This window comes from Lasioglossum baleicum, chromosome 18, assembly GCF_051020765.1.
Source record: "Lasioglossum baleicum chromosome 18, iyLasBale1, whole genome shotgun sequence".
Taxonomy (NCBI): Eukaryota; Metazoa; Arthropoda; class Insecta; order Hymenoptera; family Halictidae; genus Lasioglossum; species Lasioglossum baleicum.
The window spans coordinates 3,065,582-3,077,306 of record NC_134946.1 but is presented as its reverse complement, the minus strand read 5'-3'; the positions used below and the strand labels follow the sequence as shown (position 1 = coordinate 3,077,306).

The following is an 11,725-nucleotide window of genomic DNA, read 5'->3' as shown; positions in this document are numbered from 1 at the left end:
CTGTCTTCAACAAGACATTAGAACGATGAAATCAGACGGCGAGACAAGTGGTGGTATCAAACGTGTAAATAAACATACCAAACGCGTTCACCCGTCCACTGTACGGTTAGTAACACTTTCTACATCCCACGGCCGTGTTCGAAAGACCATAAGCGGAAGATCAAAAACGACAACCCTCCCTCAGCAGGCTGGAAGAAGCGAAGCCGCAATAGGGTGAACAGAGCAGCAGAGTTAAACGCATAAGGGTTGAACTTGTCTGCCGGTGTCAGCCGTCAGGAATATAGAGTCACCCGTCGATCACGGTGGTAGTTGCCGGCATCGACTTCCGGCGTACGATAATTCGTACGGTTCTGCATGGGTTCTGCGGGGGTGTCTTAGCTAGGGCCGTTTGCAGCGAATTGCCGAAAAACCTTTGCTGGGAGGGCTGCGTGTGTGCCCATCGCTAGAGAAGAACAGTGCTGGGGATAGGAGGGTACGTCAAGTAGACAGACAGAGCGGCAGAGAGCAAGAAGTAGTGTATCGGCGGAGGGAGCGGGAGAGGAAGGGTGAGAGAAAGAGCTAGAGAGAGAGGGAAGGAGGCCGAGGAATAGTTAGAGGATGAGATCCAGAGAGAGAGAGAGAGAGGGCGAGCGGCAGAGAGGAGGAGAGCCAGAAAAAGACGGGGAAGAGGGAAGAGCGAGAGCCGCGGAAATGGGGAGAGCGGGACGAGAGAAGTCGAAGCGAGAGAGGAGAGGGGAGCAGAGCCGACCCTGCGCGCAGCCTCCCCAGTCCACCCCGAAGATTCAGTCGTCGTGCGGCAGAGGAGGACCGAGGAACGCCCGGTCGAAGCACGCTGCTCCTCTCTCTGGACCCGTCTCGTTCTCTCTGTCTCTGTCCCTGTCTCCTCTTTCTTCTCGCTTCCTACCCTCTCCGGCAGGCGACCGTTCCTCTCCCTCCTCTGGTCGGAGGCACGCTCGTTGCCTCCCTTCGGTCGGTGGTGCGTGGCACTGCGAGTGAAAACGGAGCCTGCGAGGCTGTCGGTTGGTGTGTGTGCTCGTCGTGCCCGGTGTGCAGAGGGACTACTCCGGCGGTGACCACGGTAAAATCATCTAGATCCTAGCCTAGTCGGCTAGAACAGAGGAGGCACCGGCCTCATAGTCAGCCAAACAAAATCCGGAGAGCACCAAGACCGGCGTCGACGCCGGTCTGGGCTCTCTTGGGTTCCTGCTCCTCTCTCTGTCAGTCAACTCTCCGGCTGTTTCTCTCTAGCTCTATCAACCCCCATCCTCCGGCTTCTTCTCTCTTGCTCTATCAACCCCCATCCTCCTCCGGCATCCTCTACCCCGTTCTATCTCCGGCTGTTTCTCTCTAGCTCTATCAACTCCATCCTCTATCAACCCCCATCCTCTATCCCGTTCTGTCCAACGTCTCTAGCCTCTCACCCCCGTGCTCCGCGACTCTTTATCCGCTCGGTACACCTCTGTCATAGCTGGTCTCTACGTTCCTCGTCTCGTCACAGCGTGAAGGGTGGGTAACAACGATACGCCGCGCCGGCCGCGGTCCTCGACGCAGTTGTGTGCTGCCTCTCGCTGTCGGTCGGTGCTTGTGCTATCACCGCGGGTGCCCAGTGGTGGTGGTGGTGCTGGTGGTGGTGGTGGTGGTTGTGTTGCCAGTGGTACAACAACGGTTTTCGGTGGTAGTGACGGTTTAAATTTCAGCCGCGTGCTCTCGGGTTCGCGTACGCGAGCCATTACACGGGTCCTCGGGCACTCTCTCGACCCGGGATACGCGACACCGGTCACGGTCCACGGACCGGAATCTCCAGGCCCTGAATCTCTCCGCTATTTTTCCTTCGTTTTCGTCCCGCGGAAAACCCTCCCGGCTGTACACGTATTCCGAGGCTCTCCTTCTCTCTCGCTCGTCGCCGCCGCCGGCTCTGTAAGATCGCCGGTGTTTTTCCGCGTGCGTGCGTGCGACGGGAACCGGACACCGTATAGATTTTACCCGGCCTGCTTGCTGCAGCTTTGACAGAGGATTCCGAGGAATATAGGGTCCCAGGACTGCGTCCGTCAGACTCGAGATGAGGATGGATTGCGAGAGGCTGCCGACGGGTGGTTGTTGACGGTGTCCGAGCTGCTGCCGGAGACTGTTGTTTGCTACTTTCGGACCTGCTGTGTGCATGCTGAAACGTACGCCGGTATCGTGATTAGTAGACTGCGGATTTGATGCGGGTGTTAGGGCGAAATTTAGAACATGATGACATTGCGGAAATTCAAGGAGGTATCATGGATACATTACTTCGTCAACTGTATACAATTTTTGAAAGGAGGAAGATATTCCTTTTTGGTTCCTGTGTCTTACAATCGATGAAGAAAATATTTACCTTGCATAAAAATGCGCAGTTTAGCGATTACATTCATGTGATGGGATTTGTTTGCTGGGGAACAAAGGGTTGTAGACATATTCCGCATTTTCTTCTTGGAAGAAAGTATTCTGGGAAGACGTTGAAACAATTATAGCGCTTTATTAATTTATCCATTTTAAAGTGGAGTTATAGTGGGTTATTCATTCGAGTTGGAAGAAAACTAAAAGATTAAGTATGAGTCATCCGGCGCGAATGTGTTAATAATTTTAATCCCTTGCACTCGGCTGTCGCCTCCAAGGGGATGTCGTAAATCTAGTCAGCAACTCGGATGTCCCTTCCGAGGGAACATGAATAGATTGCTGGTAATTATGGTACTTACCAGATCTGAAATTTTTGGTTCCTGCAGAGAGTAATTATTTCCGTACGTACGAAATAAATAAATGTGGGAGAGTTTCTCGCTGATGATCCAAGAATGGTCTTCGAGTGCAACGAGTTCATAGTTGAAAATAATTCTGACTGTTCTGGGCACTGCTTATTCGTTGTTTGGTGGCTACTGCTGTTGAGCATATGGTAGAAAAGTACATAGAAAGGCAGGATTGAACTAGCATGGTTGAAACGTGTCATATTTGATTGGCAACTCTTCGATTTTAACTCCAATATCAACTCTACAATTTCAACCCTTCAATTTCAATTTCAACTTCAACTTCAACCCATCAATTTCCATTTCAACATCAATTTCAACTTCGATTTCAATTTCTATTTCAACTTCAAATTTCAATTTCCATTTCAACCTCAATTTTCAATTGCAACATCAATTTCAACTTTAATTTTTAATTAATAGTAAAATATAATTTTAATCTTTCAACTTTTCAACTATACAATTTCAACTCCTCGATTTCAACTCTCCAATTTCAATTCCAACCCTTCAATTTCCATTTCAACCTCAATTTTCAATTGCAACATCAATTTCAACTTTAATTTTTAATTAATAGTAAAATATAATTTTAATCTTTCAACTTTTCAACTGCACAATTTCAACTCCTCGATTTCAACTCTCCAATTTCAATTCCAACCCTTCAATTTCCATTTCAACCTTAATTTTCAATTGCAACATCAATTTCAACTTTAATTTTTAATTAATAGTAAAATATAATTTTAATCTTTCAACTTTTCAACTGCACAATTTCAACTCCTCGATTTCAACTCTCCAATTTCAATTCCAACCCTTCAATTTCAATTTCAACTTCAACCCTTCAACTTCGATTTCAATTTCCATTTCAATTGCAATTGCAATTTCAATTTGAACCCTTCAATTTCCATTTCAACTTCAACTTCAACCCTTCAACTTTGATTTCAATTTCCATTTCAACTGCAATTTCAATTTCAACTTCAACTTCAACCCTTCAATTTTAACCCAACAATTTCAATTTCAACATCAATTTCATCTTCGATTTCAATTTCTATTTCCATTTCAACCTCAATTTTCAATTGCAACATCAATTTCAACTTTAATTTCCTTTTCAACTGCAATTTCAACTCCTCGATTTCAACTCTCCAATTTCAATTCCAATCCTTCAATTTCAATTTCAACTTCAACCCTTCAACTTCGATTTCAACTGTACAATTTCAATTTCAACTTCAACTTCTATCCTTCAATTTCAAGTCTTCAATTTCAATTTCAACCCTCCAATTTCAACCCTTCAATATCAACTTCAACTTCAACCCTTCAATTTCAATTTCAACTTCAATTACCATTTCAACTGCAATTTCAACTCTTCGATTTCAACTTCAATTTAAACTCTTCAATTTCAATTTCAACTTCATCCCTTCAATTTCAATTTCAACATCAATTTCAACTTTAATTTCCATTTCAACTGCAATTTCAACTTTTCAATTTCAATTTCAATCCTTCAATTTCAACTTTGATTTCTATTTCCATTTCAATTTTAAATTTCAATTTCAACTTCAATTTCCATTTCAACTGCAATTTCAACTCTTCGACTTCAACTTCAATTTCAACTGTTCAATTTCAATTTCAACCCTTCAATTTCAACTTCAACTTCAACCCTTCAATTTCAATTTCAACATCAGTTTGTACTTGGATTGCTGGTAGTTATGGTACTTAAAAATTCTGAAATTTTTGGTTCCTGCAGATAGTAATTATTTCCGTACATACGAAATAAATAAATGTGTTCGAGTTGCTCACTGATGATCCAATAATAGTCTTCGAGTGCAATGAGTTCATAATTGAAAATATTTCTGACTGTTCTGTGCATTGCTTATTCGTTGTTCGTGTGGATAATACTCTGTTTCACATATGGTAGAAAACTAGAAAGGCAGGATTAAACTAGCATGATTGATACATGTCACATTTGATTGACAACTTTGACTGGCTCAGATTTTAACGAACTAGGTTGGATCTAGTTTCTATTTCGGTCTAGAAACTAAACGTACCCACACCCAACTGACACATTCGCGAATAAAATCTATTGTCAATCGAGACTGGCGTCGGCGAACTGTCGCTAAAATTTATGTAAACAATTTTAGCACGTTGACTGCCAACACACAACCCACCAAAAATCCCTCAAAGTCAATATAATTCCGCTAATGGAACCAAAACCGGGAAGGCAAAATCGATCATCACACTGATTACACCATTAACCCTTCTGGATCCTTCAAATCCTAATAACATTTGCTTTCCTCGAATATGTCCATATAGTCCACGTAATTTAACTAATGCAACCAAAATTGGAAAGGCAATATTGATCACAGTAATTACACCACAACCCTTCTGCATCTATCGAAAATCTTGATCAATACCAATTTTTAAACCTGGTGTATAGAATATGAGTCAATGGCAAGGGTTAGTGATCAAAAGAACTAGCCTCGCAGCGTCTGGACACATCTTCATCCTGGAAGACGGTTATAGGGCTCATCTTGACCCGGAGTTACAATCTCTCCACCCGAATCCTAATTTTCTAGTAGCCAGTTCAAATCAACTACTCTTAATACGTCAATGGCTTGGGTTAGTAATCAAACGAACCAGCCTCGCAGCGTCTGGACACATCTTCACCCTGGGAAGACGGTTCTAGGGCTCATCTTGACCCGGAGTTACAATCTCTCCACCCGAATCCTAATTTTCTAGTAGCCAGTTTAAATCAACTACTCTTAATACGTCAATGGCTTGGGTTAGTAATCAAACGAACCAGCCTCGCAGCGTCTGGACACATCTTCACCCTGGGAAGACGGTTCTAGGGCTCATCTTGACCCGGAGTTACAATCTCTCCACCCCAATCCTAATTTTCTAATAGCCAGTTCAAATCAACTACTCTTAATACGTCAATGGCTTGGGTTAGTAATCAAACGAACCAGCCTCGCAGCGTCTGGACACATCTTCACCCTGGGAAGACGGTTCTAGGGCTCATCTTGACCCGGAGTTACAATCTCTCCACCCCAATCCTAATTTTCTAATAGCCAGTTCAAATCAGCTACTCTTAATACGTCAATGGCTTGGGTTAGTGATCGAGACAACCAACCTCGCAACGTCTGGACACATCTTCACCCTGGAAGACGGTTCTAGGGCTCATCTTGACCCGGAGTTACAATCTCTCCACCCCAATCCTAATTTTCTAATAGCCAGTTCAAATCAGCTACTCTTAATACGTCAATGGCTTGGGTTAGTGATCGAGACAACCAACCTCGCAACGTCTGGACACATCTTCACCCTGGAAGACGGTTCTAGGGCTCATCTTGACCCGGAGTTACAATCTCTCCACCCCAATCCTAATTTTCTAATAGCCAGTTCAAATCAGCTACTCTTAATACGTCAATGGCTTGGGTTAGTGATCGAGACAACCAACCTCGCAACGTCTGGACACATCTTCACCCTGGAAGACGGTTCTAGGGCTCATCTTGACCAGGAGTTACACTCTCTGCACCTTAATTCTAATTGTATAGTAGCCAGTTTAAATCAACTACTCTTAATACGTCTTTTGGCAGCTGTAAGATGTGTTGTTGGGAAGGAAAAGGAAGGGCTAGGCCCGCTACAGGACTAGAGGACTCAGCAGTAAGGCTGTCTAGCGGGCCCAGACGCTGGGATATCGAAAGGCGGTTCAGGACGGCATATATAGGGATTGATGACGGATCAGGTACTAGCGGGGAAGGTCTTTGACTATCTGTCCATCCTGTGACGAGTGTAGGAAGTTAGCCGCCACATAACCCACTTGCCGACCAAGCCAACTTACCTCCAAGTCAGAATCCGAGGAGGACGATGGGATGTTTGCAGGTCGTTGCCCCCTCGATTGATGCGTGTCGAGTTTTGAGAAGCGCGTTTTAGCTGGAACTGTAAACACACATCGTAGCGAGCTAGTGAGTCGCGTTCGTGCATATCGAGCCGTAGATGCTGCTGTCCTAGCATGGCCGCTCGAAGAGGACGTGGATTCGGTGCGCTGGTCCTCCGTCAGTCCGTCGTGATCTGCTGACGTCAGTCGTAGATCCGCGGGTCTCGTGCCTTCTGGATACCTGGTGGTAGTCTGCGACAGATCAACGAGTGGCCACACTATGAGCATCTCCATCCTCCTTGATGTTGTTGTTGGACTCCTGGTTGTGATCTTTATATTCCTCTGGTCGGTCTCCGTGTTGCGTTTCTGTTCTACATTGCGGTCACCAGCTTGGCAGCTGTAAAATGCGTTGTTGGGAAGGAAAAGGAAGGAGAGCTAGCTTTTCGTCCTAGGCCCGCTCTAGAGGACTCATCAGTAAAGTTGTCTAGCGGGCCCAGACGCTAGGATATGTTCTACATTCCGGTCACCAGCTTGGCAGCTGAAAAATGCGTTGTTGGGAAGGAAAACGAAGGAGAGCTAGCTGTTCGTCCTAGGCCCGCTGGAGGACTCATCAGGAAGGATGTTTAGCGGGCCCTGCCTTAGACGCTGGGATATCGGAAGGCGGTTGAGATGTCTTTGACTATCTGTCCATCTAATAAATAGCTAGAAGAGATATAGGTTCAAAAATAAATGTAAAATCGCTCCACCTCAATTTTCTGGTAGCCAACCCAAGCCATTATCAATTTGTATCGAGTCCAATAAGAAGATCCACGTTGCTCCCAATCCATCCACAAATCTGTAAGAAGAAAATTGACGCTTAAGAATTTGAATGGATCAATGAACTCGTCGGATTCACCCCCTAACGAGGCTCAAGCTGGCGGTACAGGGTCCCCGCGTTGAAAGAAGCGACGGGATGACCAATCCCGGAACATTCCACGTCAGAATAACGTAGTCCGACGGGTCCCGTTCGCACGGAAACTTTGGGGAAGTTCCGTCGATCAAACTTTCGCGGCGATGTTTCTGTTTAACGATGAGCATAGACAGAGAAAGAGAGGCAGAGAGGGAGAGAGGGGGGACCGGTCGCTTGTCCAAAGTTAGCGATCGTGGATCGTTGAATGGCCCGGTTGGTCCGGTGCCAGCGTTTCAGATGAGAGTCGTCATAGCTCGTAGGCACGGTTGGACGGCTGGAGCGTTGATCCGCCGAGGAATCGGTTATTCAACGTTCCGCGAGGCTTCGTCGTTGCGAATTGCTACCAGTGGCGGATCAAGACAACCGAGGGCCCTAAGCGGTCAAAATTTCGGGGCCCCCAAAAAAGAAAGTTTCAAGAACAACTATCATTAGGTTATACCCAAAAACGAAAATCAATAAAAAATTCCATAGACTGCAACTTAGAGGTCATACAATATACATATACTTCTTTTTTAGCAAAGCTACCTGTTAACGGTAGCCAGGGCTGTTGCACAATTTTCCAAGCTAACCATTTTCTGCTACAAGCAAGGGGCCCCCAACGCCGGGCCCTAAGCAGCCGCTTAGTCCGCTTACCGCTTAATTCGCCCCTGATTTTGCTACCTCCCACGGCTAGCTGTCCCAATGTTTCGCAAAATCTGGCCGCGTGCAACTTTCTTCGCGGAAAAAGACGCGTCTATTTGACGGGAGGGATGAGAGGGAGGGTTAGGATCTCTGCTTTCAAAATCCCTCGGCAGCCGAGGGACCGTGAACGTTCGATTAGGCGAAACAACGTGATCGATCACCGCTACGTGGCAGACACTTTCATCGACTGGCCTTCTCCGTGTATTCCCATCCGAGGGGAAAAGCTCCGCGCCCGGAAAAGCACCGGCAAGAGAGTCTATCTTATTCGCGGACAGGCGAAACTACGCGAGTATATACTATACCCGGGCGCACTATACCTGCGCCCCGTTTGAAAGCTTGTTACATTAGATGGGAGTATGGTATCAGTGCTGCCGGTATCACTCCCGGCCCAGCCCCTATCGCCCTTCAGCCATGGGGGAAACGTAAATACGCTATAAACGTTACCGATTCGCCGATAGCCCAACTCTCTCTCTCTTGCTCTCCTCTCTCTCTCTCTCTCTCTCTCTCTCTCTCTCTCTCTCTCATTCGCTCGTTCGCTGCTGCAGCCACTCGCTCAGGGAAACTGCGAGATGAGCATGTGCGCCAGGTATAACGGGTGGTCGATCCTTGCCACTTTGCTGCAGAAGCAAAATTAGCCTGAGATGTCCTGTAAAGAACAGTTCATTCATTTTGAAAGACGCTGGGGAAGCGACTTCGTAGGGAACGATGCTCACATTTATGCTACTGTTTCTGGTGTGGCCAGCTGCTGCTAATGAAAAGGAACCTGAAATTTTTATGAAAATTATGTGGACAGACGAATCTAAATTTACAAATAATGGTGTTTTCAACCGAGATTATTATTGATCAACAGAGATTCCACACTGGGCACGAAATCGCAACATTCAAACTAAAATTAGTGTCAATGTTTGGTGTGGTATTTTAAATGGTCACTTAATCGGACCATATTTCTCTTCTTAACTGTTTGTCTTAGCGTTTCTTAACTTTTTGGAAGAAAAACACTTCCACACTTATTGCATGACATTTCACTGAACATTAGAAACGATATGTAGCTTCAACGATACGGGTGTTCTGCCCAGAATGCTATTATAATGAGGGGATATCTTAATAACAAGTTTAGAAATCGTTATAGGAACGTATGGTCCAATTCGTTGGCCACCGCGTACTCCGGATCTGTCTCCGTTAGACTTTTATCTTTAGGGATATCTGCAATCCGTTGTATACGACACAACAATCAATAATGTTCAAGAACTTCGGAATCGCATAACAACTGCATGTAATAACATAAAACGGGACGCCCTAATTATGGCGACAACGAAAAATCTAATACAGAGAGCGGATTTCTGTATCATAGGAGATGGATCGCAGTTCGAACATCTAATATGAGGTGGAGTGGGGTAAGTCCGCTCTAGTTTTTGCAAAGTTGGATTTTAAACTGATGTATTTTCAGTCTGGTATGTAAAAACTTAACGTTCTTGGTATCAAACTCCTGCCACAGTTATTACTGATGAATTAGTATTATGTAGGATTCTAATTTTGGTTGAAAAGTAGCATTTCGATAGGATATTGTACAAAGTGTCAACTAGGACGCACTTGCCCCGAAAATGGGGCAAGTCAGTCTCTGAGAGTTAAAAATGTGTGTGTGCTTTCGAACCTTGTTTCAAGTGCTACGGGGCAACCTTTACTTTTTTGAATGGCACCATCCCAGATAGCATACGACGTCTTATGGACGTCCAATTTAACGTCTATTTAAAGTCTGAAAGTCTTACGTCCTTAAGAAAACGTGTGTTTTTTATATACCCATAATCTAGCAGTATTAGCATTGGTATTATTTGTTCGAGTTAGTGTGTTTGCTTCAACTTCAATTTCAACTCTTCTATTTCAACTGCAATTTCGACTCTTCAATTTTTCAAATTTCAACTTCAACATCAATTTCAACTTCAATCTCAACCCTTCAATTTCAATTTCAACTTCAACTTCAACTCTCCAATTTCAACTCTTCGATTTCAACTTCAATGTCAACATCAATTTCGACTTCAATTTCCATTTCAGCTGCAATTTCAACTTCAATTTCAACTCTTCCATTTCAATTTCAACTTCAACTTCAACCCTTCAATTTCAATTCCAACATCAATTTCAACCCTTCAACTTCAATTTCAACTCTTCTATTTCAACTACAATTTCGACTCTTCAATTTTTCAAATTTCAACTTCAACATCAATTTCAACTTCAATTTCAATTTCAACTTCAACATCAATTTCAACTTCAATTTCAATTTCAACCCTTCAATTTCAATTTCAACTTCAACTTCAACCCACCAATTTCGACTCTTCGATTTCAACTTCAATGTCAACATCAATTTCGACTTCAATTTCCATTTCAACTGCAATTTCAACTTCAATTTCAACTCTTCCATTTCAATTTCAACTTCAACTTCAACCCTTCAATATCAATTCCAACATCAATTTCAACCCTTCAATTTCAATTTCCCCGAAAATGGGGCAAGTCCGTCTCTGAGAGTTAAAAATGCTTCCGAACCTTGTTTCAAGTGCTACGGGGCAAGAAAAGAATGATTAACAAGCCTGCTATAAAATGCTTCTTACTGCATTAAATTATATTGTTTAGTTTTATAGTTATCCATTTTTAAATAAGCAAGTACTTTTATGCTGAAACATGAAAGGGATTACAGTGATATTAAAACAAAGTTTAAAAATGCTTTCGACACTTGTTGCAAGTGCTACGGGGCAAGAAAAGAATTATGATCAAGCCTGCTACAAAATGCTTTTTATTGCATTAAATATATTGTTTAGTTTTATAGTTACCCATACAGTACGAACTTACCCCACCGTGATAGTACGGACTTGCCCCGTGTAGTAATATCTGCGGGGCAAGATCATCTCAGTGTTCTTCTCAATAAATTTTAAAAAATACAATATAAACGGTTTATTTAATGTAAACCTACATCAATATTTGTTGTAGTTACGTAAAATAACAACACAGAATATATTAATAACTTGTAAACTATTGCACGTTCAGGGTAACCTCAAAGCTGTACGTGTACCTCGCACGTCACTGTTTGGCATTGGTTGATTTAAGCGAGGAAAACACCTTTATTCTTGGGCGACATCTATGTCAAATAGTTCATACTAACTTGTACTACATTAATAAATACAAGCTAGAGAAATTTCGTCCATATTATAACAAAAATAACCAATTAACGGACTTGCCCTGTAGACGGACTTACCCCACTCCACCTGATGTCAACATTTTTGTTGGCCGTCGTGGTTAAACGTCTGAAGAATAAAGCTGCAATGTTGTTTTTTCTATTTGTATACCCGTGAAGCAGTAAACTTCATCGAAAGTCAAGAGATTTTAAGGCGTGCTTTGCGTTCATGAACAGTCTCTTAAACAGCGCCCGTTCATTGGCGATTTTCAAGTGTTTTAAGGAAAATTGTGTAAATTTCTGTAGTACAA

General features: G+C 43.6%; 2 protein-coding genes across 3 annotated transcripts in view; one reads left to right on the top strand and one right to left on the bottom strand.

Moving 5' to 3' along the window:
- Positions 1–763: 763 nt before the first annotated feature.
- Positions 764–11,725, top strand: part of Kon (chondroitin sulfate proteoglycan 4-like protein) — a 322,078-nt gene continuing 311,116 nt past the window's right edge. The window contains exon 1 of one of the 2 annotated variants that reach the window (XM_076443111.1): positions 764–1,078. The gene's annotated coding sequence lies outside the window, so the exon portion shown is untranslated. Of the gene's footprint in view, positions 2,169–11,725 lie in introns of both variants that reach the window. The other variant, XM_076443112.1, reaches the window with a different exon arrangement.
- The window catches only part of LOC143217841 (uncharacterized), a 47,412-nt gene continuing 44,462 nt past the window's right edge, over positions 8,776–11,725 (bottom strand). The window contains exon 4 of the mRNA XM_076442486.1: positions 8,776–9,017. Coding sequence (XP_076298601.1) covers positions 8,776–9,017 — 242 coding nt within the window. The remainder of the gene's footprint in view (positions 9,018–11,725) is intronic.